Source organism: Stegodyphus dumicola, chromosome 6, assembly GCF_044657685.1.
Source record: "Stegodyphus dumicola isolate Sdum_Otavi_A_Nest chromosome 6, ASM4465768v1".
Lineage (NCBI taxonomy): Eukaryota > Metazoa > Arthropoda > Arachnida > Araneae > Eresidae > Stegodyphus > Stegodyphus dumicola.
In genome coordinates, this window is record NC_140773.1 from 217,738,357 (window position 1) to 217,758,333 (window position 19,977).

General features: G+C 32.3%; 1 protein-coding gene across 4 annotated transcripts in view; it reads right to left on the reverse strand.

Annotated features, from left to right (window-relative positions):
* The window catches only part of LOC118198004 (uncharacterized), a 72,926-nt gene that overhangs the window by 34,437 nt on the left and 18,512 nt on the right, over window positions 1-19,977 (reverse strand). For all 4 annotated transcript variants that reach the window (XM_085819519.1, XM_085819516.1, XM_085819518.1 and 1 more), the window contains 3 exons: window positions 14,861-14,990; window positions 5,890-5,990; window positions 5,741-5,793 (listed from right to left, as the gene is read on the reverse strand). In XM_085819519.1, the coding sequence (XP_085675645.1) occupies window positions 5,741-5,793; window positions 5,890-5,990; window positions 14,861-14,990 (284 nt within the window). The remainder of the gene's footprint in view (window positions 1-5,740; window positions 5,794-5,889; window positions 5,991-14,860; window positions 14,991-19,977) is intronic.

Below are 19,977 nucleotides of genomic sequence, written 5' to 3' on the forward strand. Positions count from 1 at the left end.
TTAACCTCTTTGTCGTCCGTAACGCGTGTAAGTGAAACTTCCGCAGGGCGGCCGTAATGCGCCTCAAGCATTCTTCTTCATTTTAAAACTTTTAAATGCTTTCTAAATGTTTACTTGTTTGAGTTTTTATTACTTCCTTGTACGAAGTAAAAAGGAAGTATTTCAATCGCGAAAAGTTTCAGGCAGCATATTTCAACGAAAATACCCATTTTGACCGCTATCGAATGCAATTTAACGATGTTTTTGCGTGATATCTGTACGTAAAGACAGAAAAAAAAAAAAGACTCGCTTCCTCCAAAAAAAATATAAAACTGCTTTAAAATTAATTCTGAAGAGAATTTTTCGTGGCATCTGTACGAACGTATGTATGTACGTATCTCGCATAACGCAAAAACGAGTAGCCTCAGAACGTTGAAATTTTGTATATAGGACTGCTATAACATGTAGATGTGCACCTCGTATTTTGGTTGCAATAGGCCGCATCAAACGTATATAAATACTATATTTATATATATATCCACTCTGTTACTCGGCACAGTAATCTCAGTTTCTTTACTTTTATATGTTTGTAAATTGTACATTTTTTGCATTAAAATGATTGAATTATGTTGTTCTTATCTTCCGGTTAAGGTTTTTATGCCTTTCGTAATTCTGGAAGCAATATTTGTACAATTATCAACAATTTAAAAGCTGTTTAAGTGCGGTTAAGTTTTAAATAACATGGCGGACATATTTGCTTACATTTGAAACAGCAGAATTGTACATTTGTTGCCAATCTAGAGAGACTAAGCTTCGCAACAACAAAAATAACGCCTTCATTTATTATTGCGAATTAAATCATGCTTAATCCTTTCTGGAAATTTTTCGAAGAAATAAGTGTTTAAAATTTACTTAATTTTTAATACAGATATTTTGAGCTTTTACGTATTTTTGTCTTGTCGCGAAGTGAAAACTAAATTAATTGAATGAGAAATACTCAATCGTCTGTGAAAAACTGTTTCTTTTTTGTTTTGTTTGCTTAATTTATTTTTTACACCGTTCTAGCTTTATTATAGTATTTGAAAAGAACATGTGGCTACGATTAGATAATTCTTTAAATGATATACATTTTGTGCATTCTGAGCTATAATATGAATGAAATATAATACTGTTAAGTGAACCTAGTGCCAGAGTGTTGCTATGTTAAACAAATAGAGTGAATTTTAAAGAATGCCTTTATTCTATTGTGGTTCATGCGCTGTCGGCGAAGTAGATTTAATTAAATCCAATAAGTTTAAAAGAAATGCAAGAAACAAATGTGTATAATTTAATATTCCGTACAAGGAAGTCATGTGGTGTACACATCAGATTTTTTTTTGTTTGTTCTAATACCTTCCTAGAGGGCAGTACTAATCAGACATTCTATTTCTAATTGAATTTTCCCCGGGTTTTATGAATATTCGCACCCTTTTGCATATTTATTTCCTTATAATTTTTTATTATTTCCTTATATTTTTTACTTAATATTCATTGGCATTCATTCACTACAAAAGTCATGTATAGAAAGTTATGATGTACAGAGAAAACAACATTACACACTACGAAAAACAGACGGCTGCTGGGGGGGGGGGAATTTTCGTGGACGAGAGGACGGCGAAAGGATTAAACATTAAATATCCAGAGTTATGAAATAAATAGTTTGCAAACTGATTAACTCAGAGAAAGACACAAACAACAGTTTGGCATATTTTCGGAAAGAGGCTGAAAATGAAACCATATGGAATTCTACGGGAATTGAAACAGGAAGACTACATACATCACATGTATAAATTAAGCTTCATTAATGCTGGAAGCCATGGAGGATGAAACATTTGCTGAACTTCTCATTTTGATTGATGAAGCAACCTTCCACATAAGTGGCATGCCAGCACAATGTTCATACATGGGCCTTGCAGTGTAACTGATCATCAGCATGACTCACCAAAAGTTAATGTCTATCCGATGTCAGCATAGAAACTGTATGGTCCTTTTTTTCTTCACTGAGCAAAGTGTTACAGCAAATGTGTACTTTGACATGCTTGAGCAATAGCTGATGCCCCAGCTCAAAACGAATTACATCTTTCAGCAAGATAGAGCACTACCACATTGGGGTATGGAAGTTTGCAAAATTTTAAACCGACATTTTGTAATGTGTTGGACTAGTCAAACTAAAGATGCCGATATGTTCTGCTCTTGGCCACCTAGATCTCTGAACTCGACACCCTGTGATTTCTTTTTTTTTTTGGAGTTATGTGAAAGATGTGCACATAACTAATGTCAAAAACAGTTCCAGAACTCAAAATGAGCTTTTCAATGCACTTCTGTTAGTGACTCCAGATATGCTTCACAATGTATGGCGAGAAATGGACCATTGTTTAGATGTTGTCCATGTTACCAATGAAAGTTACACAGAACATTTATAAAGTAAGTAAACAAAATTGTGAACTTTCTTTTATATTTTTTGCAATTCTTATTGATAAATTCTTTTCAAATAAATACAATGGTTATCATCAATTAAGCAAAAATCACAAAAATAAAATTACTCAAAAAGTTACATGTAGAATTTAATGAAACTGACCCACACTACACAACATATGAGGGTTGGAACTTTAACAGCGGCAACTATTTATTTACAAGGAATACAAAAGTGATTCATGTCATCATGTTTTACAGTCCTTCAATATAGTCGCCAGCATTGTGTACAACCCGTTTCCAACGATGTGGAAGTCGCAGAATACCTGTAGCAGCGCCTGTTTTGTTAATAGTTTGAATGGACCGGTCTACTGCCTCAAGAATTTCAGGAACAGTTTGGAAGCGAGTGAAACGAAGTGGTTCCTTCATCTTAGGAATTAAGTCATAGTCACAAGGGCTTAGATCTGGGGAGTATGGTAGATGGTAAAGCACTTCCCAGACTCATCGATTGAACAAATCAGTCACAGCTTGCGCTGCATGCGGCCGAGCATTTTCATGCAAAATGAGAGGAGCGTTCTGCAGAAAGTGTCCCCATTTTTTTCTCAAAGCTGGTCGGAGATCGTGCTCCAAAAATGAGCAGTAATACTGCGGAGTGACGGTCTGCTGTGGAAGAACAGTATGTGTTAGGATGACACCATCACAGTCGTACACGAGAATCACCATAACTTTCACATTGCTGGGGTTCTGACGAAATTTCGAACGTCGTGGTGACCTGTGATGATGCCATTCGCTTGATTGGTGTTTCAGTTCTGGCTGGTACGATCGGGCCCAAGTCTCATCCAGCGTAATGATACGGCGTAAAAAAGCATCTCCTTCGTGCTCATAGCGCTCCAGATGGGTTCGGGCAGCATCGTATCGTAGCCATTTCTGCATTTCCGTCAATTGATGTGGAACCCATCGTGAAGCAATTTTTCTCATGGACAGGCGTTCCTTCAGAATGTGCAGCACAGTTGTATGCGCTAATCCTGTTTGTCCGGCCAGCTGACGAATCGTTTGTCGGCAATCACTGTCCATTAGTGCGGCAACAGCTTGCACGTCTGCATTGCTGACACTCGGACGACCTGGCCGCAGTATGTCTGCCACATTTTGCCGTCCTTCATTGAATGCTTTCACCCATCTTGCTACGGTTCTGTAAGGCAATGCAGATTCCCGGCAAGCCTCTTGAAGACCTTGATGACACTATCGTGCTATACGACCTCTGGCACATTCAATTTTTATCCAAAATTGTCGTTCTTGTTTTGAAAATATCCTGACAACACTTACTTTAGACGAGCTAATACAAGAATTCGTTCTTCGCTTCACTCCGCATGTGCGTGACGTAGGCAGGACGAGTCTTTTTGCTGAGAGGTATGGTAGGTATGTAGTTCACGTGTGGCATACGCGATATTCTTTGGTTTTGTTGCGTAGCATTTTTTCAGCTGTGTTGCCACTATTAAAGTTCCAACCCTCGTACATTAACGTATAAAATAATATGAAAAGAAGTGACCAGATGTTATGTGTTTATTATGGTGTTACAGGTATTAAGCATATGTATAAAATGAACAAATCGACGTCTTGTTTGGTATAGGAAAATTACCATAATTATGGAGCATAATGCCTCCTAGAAGCGATAAAGCATATAAAGTGATGCTTGATGCTGTCAATCAGTTCTGTAGGAAGCAAGAACAATTGCTCTTGCAGTTGCAAGTGTGGCAAGGAACTGAAGAGGAGGTTTAACAGCAGCTATACAACTTTCTGAAACATCTTCGATAGGATTCAGGTCGAATAATCGAGCTGGCCAATCCATGCACTGAACTGTTTGCTGCCGGTGTAGTCTAGCATTGCTGTCCTTTAGTTTGAAATTATCACCTATTGTGCTGGCATAAGGATGCACATAAGCATTTAGGATGTCATCTTTATAGGCCTGAGTATTCATGCCTCCATGTGGAAAGAACACGTCTACCCTTAGAGGTACCAGCCCAAACACAGATGCTGCCTCTGTATGCATCTCTTTCAAGGCTGTCTTGATGGATGAGAATGGGCTCAAGAGTCTCTCTAAACTAATAACATATACTGACGCTTTGGAGGCAAAACCTGGACTCATCCCTATTGATTAACTATCCAGTGGGCATATTAATGTGCCCACCTCAAACATTTCTTTGCATGACGTGAAGTGAGCAGCAAACAAATGGCTAGTTGCCTTGCATACAAACCTCTTTCACAAAGCCTTCCATACATGGTTGATGTTGACACCAGCCTTCCAATGGCTGCAGCAAGAGAAGATCTGAGATGCATTAGAGTTGCAGTTCTATTCCTTTGTGCATATAGCAACAAATATTGGTCATTGCCGTCCATTGTAGTGGTTGGCCCTCTTTGGCTGAACCACCTGGATGGCAAGTCTGGTTAGAAATTATTGTCAAATTCTATGAACCACAGAAAGACTCGGGCATCTGGCCACTTTTATCTGACTTTGTCCTGCCTCTAGTCTCCCAATAGCTCTCCATCACAGTTCTTCGGGCAAATGATACCTGGAAGTCATTGTTAAGAATTGGCTATCCCAAATTTATCTCAGTATCACAGCGAAATCTGCAAGCCTGACTCTCAAACATGCAATTTTATACTTCTCGCTGATGATATATTTCAATCGCAGTGCCATTAATTTGCATACTGCAGTTTCACTCAGCAACTCTAATTTGACAACATACTCAAATTTCAAACGGATTGGCTTATTTTTGAATGAGTTATTGCTAATTTTGTGATTTTTCCTTAAAGTTTTGGAAACCAGTATAATTAAAGCCATTTGTAATCACTATATTCATTTTGAATCCCCCTATATTTTATTCATAGGTTCACTACAATCTAGGCTAAATTTAGTTTCCTCCAAAGATAACTTGCAGTGTTCCAATATTTAGAGTATTAATTTTTTTTAAATTTATATTAAAATGCTACATAATGTGAATGAAATATTATTTAAAAATAAAAAAATTATACTTAAATAATTGTTAATAAAATATTATTATTATACTACACATAATATTGTCAATTAAACCTTACTTAATATACATATTTATAATCAATCCTTCATTATAGCTTCTTCTTTAAAATAACAATATGATTATTTAAAAAAATACTATAAAATTTATGGCTCTTCTTTTCCTTAAAGGAATACACATGAATATACAAACATAGACAACAAAAAAAATTTAATATGAGAGAAACTGAAAAAACTAATAGATTTAACAATACTTCAAAGTAATTTTATAAAGTATACCTTAAATTGTGCCAAGAGTTTGGTAGGTGCAGTAGCTGGAACTTTAGCATTTGCTAAAAATATACAATTCATTAATTAACAAATTACTGAAAAGAAGCATAATTCAGAATACTTTTTGAATAAAAAATAAGTTAAAAAATCATCATTACCCAAAATAGCTCGTAAATCAGCAATGAATTCAGGACTATATACATTCCTCTGTTCCCAAATATTAAAAACTCTTTGTATTGAAGGCCGTATTTGTTCATCTCTAAAAGTTAAAGTCATCATTAGATCCCAAATTAGAATTTTTTATACAAAGCAGTACACTGAATTGTAAGAATTAATTTCTGTAGTACAGAAGGGACAGAAGGAAGTTCTTGTCTTCTCTGATTTAAAGTATTTATATAATATTGACATTTGTTAAAATTGTTTTGAATCATAAAAGTTTTACTCATATTTTAGGCACCAATATTTCTACTTTTCCATGTTAGCATAATAAATATATACTTCAAAATTATAAATAACTATCACACTAAGATAAGAGTTCACATGCTTATAAAAGTTAAATTTTAAGCACTTTGAAGTAACTTGAATAAGATCATTGTCCAAATTTTAAACCTACTATGAATTTCTCAAATCTGAATGTTAAAAGCAAATTATGTTTTCAAAGCTTAATTTACTTCTTTACTTTTTACTTAAGCATCATCAGAAAACAATACATGCAGAACAGGCTGATGACACTTAGCCAACACAGACAGTTAGGATATTAAGCCGACAGGAAATTGAGTCAACATGGACATTTAGCGGACGGCACGTTGACAATGCATACACGATTGGTGGGGGCATATGACACTGTTTCAGTAAAATTTGTAAAATATTTATCTGATAAAACTGCTTCCAGGATGCACAATGAGAAGTGGATATGGACAAGTATCACTTATTCATCTTTAGTTAAAGCTAAAGAGATTATGGTTTTTAAAATTAGACAAAAAAGCAATCTTATGTTTTAATAAAATTTCCTTAGAAAAACACTTAAAAAATAAAGAAAAAATAATAATGAGATTACTGAAATAATTTTAAAATAAAGAAAAATTTAAATAAAAAAATAATTTTTCAGTAAAATATAATAACGAGAAGGTTTATGGACAAGACACATATATTGGTCTTATTTATTGCTAAAAAGACTACAGATTTTAAAATTAGAAAGAAAAGCAAAATTATTTTGGCCTGATTTTGAAATCAATTTTAAGAGTAATCAGACATAGATCTCTCTATAACAGAAGGGAGATAGAAAAAAATTTCAGCATTCAGAAAAATGAAATGATGTTGTATAGAAAGAAATGAGTGCAGGCAAAGCAAAAAAAAAAAAATGCAATGTAATTTGTCCATGAAAACAGCAGTGAAATGCGAAAAAATTAAGGAATCAGTATTTTGAAAAATTAATGTCATTAACTAAAGTAAATTTTTTTTTTTTTTTTTTTTTTTTTTTTGTTAATGTGGAATGGTTTAACTCTTTCCAGCACGCTACCTTTTAAAGTTGGAATTTCGATTAAAAAAAAGTAGGCCTTAATTAGGCCTAGGAGTACACAAGAAAAATTTTGCAAGATAGCCGAGGTGTTTAGTGTTTCAAGAGGTACTGTATCGAAGATTTAACATCATCTGCTAAATCACAGCGCGGACGAAAGTGTGTCCTGAGTGATCGTGACAGACGATCATTAAGGGCAATTGTGACGAAAAATAAGAAAACCACAGCTGCAAAAGTTACTGCTGAAATGAATGTTGTGTTACCGAACCCTGTGAGTACCAAAACAATTAGAAGGGAGCTTCATAAACAGGGAATTGCTGGCCGTGCTGCAATTGAGAAGCCACTCATCAGTGATGCTAATGCCCGTAACAGGAAAAGGTAGTGTTTATGTCATAAAGCCTGGACTATAGAGCAGTTGAAGCGAGTAATATGGTCTGACGAGTCTTCTTTCACATTGTTTCCCACTTCTGGCTGAGTTTACGTCTGGAGAACGCCATCTCAAGCCTATAATACAGACTGCTTGTTGCCAAGAGTGAAACATGGCGGGGGTTCTGTTATGGTTTGGGCAGCCATATCGTGGTTCTCTGCTAGCCCCATGATAACTGTGTCAGGGCACATGACTGCCAAGACTTATGTGAACATTTTGGCCGATCAAGTTCATCCCATGGTACAAACTTTGTTCCCCGATGGTGATGGTGTCTTCCAAGACGACAAAGCCCCTGTTCACACAGATCACATTGTCCAGGACTGGTTTTATGAGCACGAGGATGAGTTGTCCCATCTCCCCTGGCCACCACAGTCACCAGACCTGAATATTATCGAACCTTTGTGGTCTACACTGGAACGGAAAGTGTGTTCTCGTTATCCACCGCCAACATCGTTATCTGAACTTGCCACCATTTTGCAGGAAGAATGGTATAATATTCCCTTGGCAAACTTACAGGAACTGTATTTATCCATTCCGAGAAGACTGCAAGCTGTTTTGGATGCCAACGGGTTTCCTACACCATATTAAGCAAAGAAACATGTTTTTTTAAAGGTGTTTCCATATTTTTGTCCAACCCCTGTAGAAATTTCCTTTCAAACAATTCCTTTTATACCCAAAAAAATCTGGAAGATTTCTTTGAAAAATGAGGGTCTTAAAAAACTAAATATGGCTAAAATATATAGACTGGTTTGTGTTGAGCTGCCATCTACTATAAATAAAGAAGGTTCAGAGTAACCTATCATAACTTTCAAATCCTTTTTCATTCAATTTTCCTGTGTGTAAAGAAGGAAATTTTTAGGTGTGCCCAGACCGGGCACAATGTGCCACAAAGGATTAAAGAAATTCCGTTTATAAACTGAAGAAGCTTTATAGATAATTTTTATATATCCAAAACCAAATTAAGTGTTCAATGTGATTAGCTATCAAAAATTTATTTACTTCTGCTCTCAAACATACGATTCATGCTCCCTGAGGACAATTTTTAAAACACTTTCATTTGGCCGATCAGACATAGGTCTTCACGGATCAGATATACGTCAAACCCCACTGATGTGAGGTCGAAATTCCCCAAGAATTAAACCATGCATGAGATTTTTAAATATGGAACAACGAATTTTACTGATAAGTGAAAAAAATGGCATCAATGCTATAAAGATTAAACATTATTATGTTACTGTTATGATCACTGCACATTTTATGATTAAGTTGCCTATCAAGTACGGTTATGCATCATACTTTTTTTACTTTTTTGTTACCTGTGATGCATTTTTTAATAAAAATATCTATTGAAAGGTGTTTTACAAAACGAAACTTTTCTTATTGTATGCTAAAGATTCACAATTTCATATATGTCAGTTGAGAATAAAATTAAATGTAATATTAATCAAACTCAAACATTTGTAAGAGATAAATCCAAAACTATGTTAATACTTTATTTTAAAAATAAATCTTGATTTCAAGACAAATAATTTTAATCAAGTATGTTAAATTTCTAACAGTAAGAATAAAACAAAATTGTTAAATTTAAGAGAACTGTATGAGAGTTCGTATGCATTTCTATATATGGAAATTAAGTACTTTTAAGGACCATTAATGAAACAAATTAAGGAGCAAATGGAAACTGAATAAATTAAATTAAAAATATTATCTATGTGTGAACTTCATTTTTGTAATACCATTCTCAGAATAAAACAGATTTAAGTAGGATGCATTATTATTATACCTAATTTAATACACATAATTACAAAACAAATTTGAGAATAAAATCAACTTAAAAAATTTATCAAGTAGCATTAAATATTTTACACTTGTAATAGTTGTAATTGTTGTATATATATTTGAAAGAAGATTAGTGATATTTTATTTACAGTTTAAAATTTACTTAATTAACATTCAACTTTATGTTGATTTTTACTTTTATGTCTTATTTTGTCACATACTTGCTCAGTCCAGAGATTTAGTAAATAGCATAGGTTAAAATGAAAAGTCAAATCATAACCAGTATGATTTGTAACCGAAGACTGACTTGTTGCTACTACTGCTTGCCTAGAGAAAGACTTTGCTGATCTAAGCAAACCTGAAAACATGATGTAGGCACAGTTGGCAAGTTTTGAAAGATAGTTGTGCTCTGTCTGTCTGATGCAGTTCATGTCCTACCTTCATATAGAGTCTTCATGGTTGTAACCCAATTAATATACTTAAAGGTATTAAAGCACCAGAAGTTATAAGTTGTTTTGCATTAAGTGTCACTAGATGCAAAGAATGTTTTACATTAATTTTTATATTTTTATGCTGTATCTTATGACCACGGTAAATATTAATGAAGGACAATAATATGCAGATAACTTTTAAGGGTGAGCTGTTAGTTAAAAATAATTAAATTAGGCAGTTAGATACCCTTAGTCATTATAGATTTACACGACCACTATTATTAAAGCTTTTCATATATTTTAAAAATATTTGTTAAAAAAGCACTATCAAAATCACAATCTAATAACATTTCACAGTTTAAAATACATATAATTTATGACATTGATTCTCATACGATATTAGAATAATTACACATTAAAAACTACAAAACATTTATATTTTGTAGCTGCAACATGCAACAAAAAATTTAAGTGTCTTTTTAATTTTTTAGGGCTTATTTTAATTTTCTAATAGTTATTTTTAATTCTGAAAACCTTTCCTTTAAACTTTTGTTTCCCACCTACAACGCAAGAATGAGATTTCAGTATCGTGTTTCATGTAAATGAAGTACAACCCGTATTTAATAGGAAGTTCAGTCTTCCATAGAAAAGCTCAGAAGTTCTCAGTACAGCGTGTTCTGCCTTTGGGCCACATCATTGTTTTAAGCCTATCTTACTACATATGGCCATAATCTAACGTGCTTGTTGGTTTTTGCCAGTGAGGTATAATTACAGGCCAACCCGGTTAACAATTTCTGTACAGCTTTGGCTCAAGTTTGGCTAGTTAGAATTAGTTTAGTTTCTTATTTTCTATCTTAAGCCCAAGCGGAGGCTTTACTTTAAGCCTTAGAAGGACTGTCTGTTAACATTTCTTTTAGTGAACAAAAGGATATTTTAACAATTCTTTGAAATTATATTTTATAGTAGTAAGAAGACAAGCGAATAACCGCTCACTTCTTCAAGTTCTAGTAACCAAGACATGTAAATTAACTAGAACTTTGAAGAAAATTACTGCCATGTCTGAAATTACCTACAAAATCAGATAAAGTTTTAAATAAACCTTTTATTAAAAAAGAACTTAGAACATAAAGGCATGTTCTTAAGCTAACACAATCAACTATAGCTCGTGGTGATGTAATTAAACAGGAGCAGTCAAATTTAAACTAAAAATGTGGACTAATAGTCAAAGATTACACAATTTAATTTGAATCTATGCTGGCAGGAATTAGTGCAGCGTGCAAGTGGAGGCCAGAAACACACTCTGTCTTACTGTTTAGAAACTAACTGATTTACATTCTGGTGAGGAAACGGAAAGGCTAAGTTATAGCAAATGTTGAAACTATAAACAACTTATTAATTTACATAATAATAACTGTACACATCTTTGAAGAATAATTTTCTTTCTCTTTATGCATTGTTCCCCCCTTCTTCTTCAATACGGTTCTGCTTCATTTTAGAAGTTTTGCATTTAATTAGAGATTTTTGTTATTCTAAAAAAAACTAAATGCATTTTGAACATATAGAAAAAGCTGCTAATTTTATTTCTTTAATAATATGAACATTCAGAATAAATATGAAATGATATATGGTAAGGGCCGAAATTTTGTGGCAGAATTTTAAGAATTTAGTGACACACCGAACAACAAAATCTAGTATTGGAAAAACTTTTAGAATTTAGGAAGGCACTAGGCAGCAGAATTTAGGACCCATAGAGTAGCTAAATCAGATAGAAAAATGCCTAGCGCCAGCCCTAAGTATGATGCATTGAGACATATAAGATAATTTTTTTAAATTATCAGTTTTCAATTCTTTCAAACAGAAAAATTCCTTTCTATAAATGCCTGCCCGTGTGATAAGATTAGAAGAATTTTTGATATTTTCCATGCTTGTATCTAGTGAAAAGTAGAGAAAATAAAGGGAATGTTAAGAAAAATAATACTTCTAGTATCTGAAGTAAAACATTCAAATATTATATTTGCATTGTTCTTCCAAAAATTTTCCAAAATGTATGAAATTCAACACAAATTTCCTATAAAATACATCCATTATGTAGTACTATGTTATTATGTAATACTATGAAGACAATTTTCATTTTGTGCCATTTTTCTGGAATCTTTTAGATTCTATAAATCTTGCCTTCAAATCCTACTATACTGTCAAAGTTGCAATGTCTATAATCCTAAAGAAAAATTACCCCTACCAATTCTGTAACAGTAAAAGCCAGAATTTTTTTTTTTTTTTTTTTTAATGTTAAAAAAGTGTAAAATTTATTTTATAGAGAAAACTGATGCATATTCTGTGAATTCTGAGACAATTAAATGGGAAAAACTCTTACCATGGAAAAATAAAATAAATAAATAAATAAAAAAGAGAGAGAGAGCCTTTAAAATAATTGCATAGCTAACTTTCTTTTGCAGTACTTTTCGTTTTGAGGGCCGTAAAAAATCACCAAACTATTATTGATGCCAGTGCTGCCAAAAATAATTGTGGCAACCCTAATGCAAGAAAGGAAGTATAATAGTAAATAACTATCTAAGATTGATGTTTTATCTAAGATGAATTTAGATGAAAGGCTAATTTCATTTAATACTTTTCATTACTATAATTTATATAAAAAAAGCTAAACATGACTGAATGGAAGCATAAGAGTAAATAACTATTTCAGATCATTATTATAAATTATAAAAAAAATTGCTAAACATAACTGAATGGATGCCTGCATCGCTATTTTGCTACTGAGTTATCGCTAAAGCAGAGTTTCATTTCGTTGGTTGTTCAAACATAATTTTCTATAATGAATGATGCCTTTTCTTTGAAAAAATTCTCGGTAAAGTGCAGAATCGCCCACTTATTTGTTTGCCGCATTTTAAAAGGGTAAAAACAATTGGATTTTTGTCAATTTTTAGTTTTCAAGTGAAAATATGTCGATGCGTACATAGATAAAGTAAAGGGTGTGCGCAGTGCCATTTTTGTGCAATTCTGTGATTTTTTTTTTAAGTGAAAATAGGTCGATGTGTACATAGATAAAGGCTGTGAGCAATGCCATTTTTGTGCTTTTTTTTTTTTTTTTTTTTTTTGTGTGTGTGTGTGTGAAGTGAAAATAGGTTGATGTGTACATGGATACAGAGTATGCGCAATTCTTAAAAATGCGTCAAGCAGTGGGAAGGATTCTGCACCAAAATTCTATTGCACACTTTTCGTCATGTGCAATTCCCAAATTGTTAAATCCATAGGATATCAAAAAAAAATTTAAAAATTAAACTAGTATTTCAATGGAGTCTTAAGAAAAATAGAACTTTATAAACTTATGCAATCTGAAATCAGCGCGTACGCTAGATTTGGCGCTCTGTGAAGGGCGCATTTGCTAGATTTGGCGTTTTTGCGCATACATTTTCGCTGCAATTTTTTTATGGTCCTCAAAATGGAATAGTACCGCTTTTGCTAAGTACTGTTTAATTAATTAAAAAATACATGAAAGACCATTTACAAGAAGAAGTACGAAATTCTTTCATGGAAAACAGAAGACTGGTATTTTCAGTCAGCTCAGTCTCTGATAAATTGCCTGTACCAGCATCACTAGAAATATCACTCTCTGACTCTTTAGAAAATGAGTCACCACTCTCATCCATGTCACTAATTGTCTCATTTACTATAGAAGTATATCTTTCCTCTCATACATAACACTTTCTAACCATAATAAACTGAAGTCAAGGTTTTCTGAAATAAAAGGGAAGACCTCATAGAACTCCACATATAATAACTTAAAACACCTTACATAGTATATTGTGGGGAAGATTCAAAGAGATATTAGAAACACCGATGTTTATATCAGTAGCCTAGCTCTTTGTTTACATTGCACTTCCTCTCCTTCCCCGCAACAGCTGATACCAACGTAACACAGAATGTGAACATAACTGAAAGTCAGGATCCTAAAACTATATTCAGTTCAAAAGTAATGGACACAGGATGCCATCTAGTGGTCTTTAAAACATGTTCAACTTAAAATGTACATATGCATCATCCATCCATTGTGTTAGTTCTCCAGTGATGTGTGGGTATGATGCCCAGCTGTCAGAGACGTTCATAGGGAATGTGTACATGGGATGATTGTCTTGAAAAGGTTAAAGATCTCAATTCTGACTTTAATTCTTGTGGAATTTTAGCTTATTGTAAAGTGTTTTGATGCATGTCGGCCAAACCGAAAGAGCTTTTTTTTTTTTTTTTTTTTTTTTTGTCAGGGAGCAAGAATTGTATGTTCAATAAGGAGAAATAAGCAAAGTTTTCGTATCTAATCACAGTTAGATACTTAATTTTACAATTTGGATCTACACAATTGTCCATAAAATTTCTTCAATTAGTAAATTAAATTTCTTTGAACACTTCCACAATAACATATTTTTTTCCTTCAGTTAGCAACAGTTAGTTTCCTTCAGTTTTTTTCATGTTTCATTATGTTTTCCTAGACAGATGACATCACATTTGTTTTTCCATAGCTCTGCTCATTTCCTTCCATATAAAATCATTTTGGTCCTTCTAGGAAGACCTATGTCCGATAGCTCTTGAAACTTATTTCAAAATCTATGCCAAAAAATATTGCCTTTATGTCTAATTTTAAAATCTATAATCTCTTCAGCAACAATAAAGTTAATCTGTCCCTTATTTGTAAACCTTCTTGCTGAGTACCATGGAAATAGTATTTTATCAGATAAATATGGATAAATTTTACTAAACATTGTCACATGTTTTACTGTCAGCTAAACATGCTGTTTGCTAAATGTCTGTGTCAGTTAAATGCCCTGTCGGCTAAATGTCTGTGTTGACTAAATATAAGTATTGGCTAAATATCTATGACCAACACAAAAAAATAAAGAAGAAAAAAAAGCAACAAATGTTTTACTGAATATGTCACTGTATTAATTTAAAAAAAGGTTGCATACCTGACAAGTAAGGTGGCTTCTCTTAACACTTCAGCAAAAGAATTTCCAAACTGTAGAAAGCCTTTCCTTTTACCATTTTGTACAACATCATTTGCTAAGTAAAATAGGGTCAACCTGTGGCTAATTTTGGCTAAAAAAAAAAGAAAAAAGTGGAGGAAATTTATAAACATTTATATATTTATATACCTTCATACAAGTCACCTCCACCCCCGGAAAAAAAAAAAAAAATTATTCTATAAAGTACAATAAAACAAAATTTCATAATTGTAATACTTATATACATTACTAGCAGCTTCGCTGCCAGCCTTCGTCTGGCTTTTAAACGTACCGGGAAAATGGCTGAAGGAAACACCAAATGTTAAATTAAAAACTGCGTAGAATTTTACTCTGCAGGACAACTTCATAAAAAAAAAAAGTTATTACGTATAAAAAAATTACAATGAAATAAGTAATATCTCTTAATACAAATATTAAATATCTTAATAAATAAATTAACCAACTTCCCTTTGCAAAATCTTAAGAACTCAAATGGCATAAAGGAGGTTAAGAACTCTGTTTCCTAAAAAAGTGACTCAAAACTTTTCAATATCTTAAAAACAGTGAAATGAGCAATAAATAACATAAAAGAATACAAAAAACAAAAAATTCTGAAAAGCAAAGTATAATTAATGATATTTTATCTTATATTTCCAAGAGAAAAATTACAATGAAATAAGCCATATCTCTTAATACAAATAATAATTATCCTAATAAAAAATTAACCAACTTTCCGTTGAAGAAAAAAAAATCATGCAAAACTTTTCAATATCTTACAAACAGTGAAATAAGCAAAAAATAACACGAAAGTAACTCAAAAAACATAAAATTCCACGTAAAATTTTACTCTACAGAACAACTTTATCAAAATAATAATAATAATAATAATAATAAATAATAATAATAATCAATAAAAATTTATTATATATATAAATGACAATGAAATATGCCAATCTTTTAAAAACAGTGACATAAGAAATACGATTAAAAATTGTTGCCAAACCCATACTTCTAAAAGAATGAAAGAAACTATTCAAAATGATGCGATTTCATCAAAAATCTATCAACAACAATAAGACAGGAAAATTGTTGCCAAAATCACATTTTTAAGGATGTGAGATGTGAGAAGTGTACTCGGAAGCTTCATTTAAAAAACTTTTTAAAAATACAAAATATTAGCATTTTTCCAAAATTCTTTTCATAAAAGCAGTCGCAAGGATGAAAGTTTAACATGCCCAAAAATCAAAGAAAAATAAACTGTACATTTTAAAAAATAAACTTTTTTTAGAAAATATCCCATTGTAAAGGTGTTAAGCTCCCTTTGTTAAATAAATTTGTATTTAATCGATTTATTGAAACACGAAATTTATTTATGTTGGTAAAATAGCTAAGTGCTTAAGTTTCATGACGATGTGAAAAAGGAGTGTGTAGAGTAAAATCTCGCTTTCCTATAGCCCATTATGTCTCAAAACGACATGATTTTGTCACAAAACATTAAATAAAAAAAATTCAAATTCAAATTTCGAAAAAATAGCTTTGAGGTGCACTGGCTCTTGTCTAGATGCACCTATGTACCAAATTTTGTAGCTGTGGGTCTATTAGCTTACGCGCAGTGCGAACGAAAGACACACACACACACACACAAACACAGACAGACTCTTTCTTTTATTATATGTAGAGACTAGTTTTTTTCCTAAATCCTATGCCAAACTTAGGCATGATTGCAATTAGTCTGTGATGAGCAGCCTAATACAATTCAGAAACATTAAAAAAAGTACAATACTTTTTACAGCATTAGCCACTGCCACATTATTAAGTCCAGAACAAGCATCCAAATGGTAACCGCACATGTTGTCAATACAGTCAAATACCGAAAATCAGCCGACCTGAAATCTGCATTGCCTCTCAAACTATTTAGTTTATAGGTTTCGGAAACCACAACATGCAGTACGAAATATCGAAGATAATGATGTCATTCCTGGATAATGATGTCATAATTACCGAATAATAATGAGCCATAACGGAAATACCAAATAATTGACATCATGATAAGTTTTTTTTTTTTCCTTCCAATCTGCATCGAAGAAAGCAGACTAACTCAATTCTTCTTTCTTTCAAGTTCACGCTTCACGTTGTTGTACTTTCGAAACTTTGTTATCTTACGAGATTGTTTAGTGATAACGGTTTTTTTTATCCAAATATTTTGTGGATAAATTAAGAATATTTTAAATTTCAGTGCTTTTTAATACAATGACAGATAAGAAACGCAATCATGATTTTACTGCTTGCAACGTTGAAAAACGTAAACACGTTGCATTGACAGTAATGAAAAAAGTGGAAATTCTGCTAAAGATGGAGGCAAGTGCTACTGCTTGGTTTATAGCACAATCGTATGGAATTGCCACACGGATTGTGTATGATATACGGAACAATAAAGAAAAGCTGTGGAAATTTTACAGCAACAGTGATTCTAACACCGAAATCCGAAACCTTTACATGAAGCGAAATCGGCAAACCTCCATGCTGTCTTGTACGAGTGGTTAGAGCAGCGGCAGAGTGATGAGACACCTATTTCAGGACTACTCCTGAGAGAAAAGGAGAAGCAGATTCATGCTGATTTAAAAATAGAGGAGCCTAATATAAATGAACAATATAATCAGTTTATATATGCTATAATAATTTAATGCGTATAATTATTGCATTAATGTATATAATACACCTTATTTATTTTGCACTTTTAGTTTGAATATTATCTTTTCTGCCCTGAAATCCACACAACCTATGGTCCCAAGCGTTGCGGATTTCTGGACTTCTACTGTATCACATAATGGGCAATATGAGAGACTAGGGCTAATGGTCTTAGAAGAAATGAAGTTGTGAAAAATTCAGGCCAGAATTTCGTGATTTGGAACTTTAGGATGATGTTTCAGAAGAACACAACATGGCTGTATTAGAATAAATGATTTTGTTTATTTTTAAATGATTCTTGAGCACCTGAAAAAACATATTTTTTGAAGTTTAAGTAATGTATTTTTTTTAACATGAACAAGTGCCAATTATTGTTCATGAAGCGTACAAATTCCCTGAAAATATACTTTAACATGTATTTTGAAGCCAAATTAATATAAAACTAGGTCTTATTTTGGGAAAAACACAGTATTATCAGACTATGATACTTATTATGATGTTGTGGGATGGACTGTTTATAAGGTAAAGCTGCCTTATTTTTTCCTTTTTTTATCTGCATAATATTTTATTACCATACACACAATCTAATAGAAACTTTTGACTAAACATATTTGATATCATATTTAGTTTTTTCCCAATACTTTGATCAATTATTCAACTATGAAATCTGCATATAAATCAAATTGTCTAAATTTCTAGTTTTGTTAGAAATACAAGAATTCTTTAAAACATTATAAATGACTATTATTCTGGAAATATTACTGAGCTTAAAATTTTCCTGCTGAGCATTTTTTATTAACAGTCTTCCCAAAATAATAGAGCTTATCTAAAATTGAGTATAATACAGAATTGAAAGTTCTAATGAAAGAAGTATTCAACTAAAGTAAATCTGGATAAGACTTAACATTCCCAAACTTTCATAAAAAAATTTGGTCTTAGTTCCTAAAATTATTAATTTTGCTTTAATTTTTTTCTGAATATTCTCCCATAATGATAAAATGACTTAAATAAATTGCCCTTAATTATTTATTTATATATTATAACGTTACTTAAACTTGACTGTCATTTATATGATTTGGACTGGGAAATGAGAACGGAAGAAAATATGATTTATTTTACTAAAATTTGACTGCACAATTTCCTTTATGATACTTAGATATTAACCAATACTTGTTGAAACATTATCAAAAATACTACCTGATTCTGATTCCTGCAAGCATTCCAGTTCCAGATTCTTCTACACAGTTATGATGCCCCCTTCTTTTTTCTCATTAATGTTCCCCCCCTTTTTTGTGGGGAAATGGGATTAAGGACAGCTTCTTTTTTTTATTCCAACATTAAAGTCAGACCAATTAAAAAGTGCATATTTGCACAGCATAATTTTTGGCAACTCTTTCCCTGTTGAAATTTCAGATTTCTTGGAAGATTCATTTTGTGTTATTTTTTATTGCATTTTGTATCATGTATTTACCAAATTTGCCAAGAAATGAACTAATGTTTCTAAGAATGTTTACTAAATTTGCCATTATATCCAGCTGTGTAGCAGTCTGCTAAAAATTAGAAGTGTTTTATTTCTTTTGCAATCAAATTGTACATGATAAAAGGTATATAGTGGATAACGTTAAAAGTAATACAGTCAAAAGTCGTTAATCCGGACTCGTTGGGACTCCGTGATTATCAATTTTTAACCGGTGATTCCGGATTATCAATTTTTCCGGATTATAGATCATCAGTTTAAATCTCGCAAGATGGCATGTAGAAATTATAAAATTAAAAATATGAAACCGTAATTTATGAAATAAACAACAATTATGATCTAAAGGGTATCAAAATTTACAAAAAAAAAAAAAAAAAAAAAGCTTAATATTTATTTGTTTACTTTATTAAACATTTCTTTCAATGCAAGTTGTTTAAGTTGCTTCGTTTTATGTGATAATACTTCTCTTTAATTCTATAAACAGACATAATTTCTTGTTCAGTTCCAAAGTTCCGCTGTTCAAGTTCCGTAATTGCTGTGCCGAGAATACCGACTAACTTGTCAATCGAAATTTTTTCGTTTTCATTAACCTCTTTGTCACCTTCTTCATGTCTTTATCCATTTTTTGCAGCAATTTCACTTTTTGTTTGACGGACATCAAAACATACTTTTGTTTTGTAGATCCTTTGGGAGCTCCAGCATCGGAAATTCTATTTGACATAATCAAAAGTTCAAGTTTACTTTTATAAAATTGCTCTTACAGTCTGCAAAAAATAATAAGCCGGATCCAATTTGAAGATTAAGGAACAACGCAATCATCAACATTAACTGAAATAGATAATTAGATCATTTTAGCTTATACCGTTCGTTATACATAAAGCGCGCACGCGAAAACGTATTCTGCGCTTGTGTACAC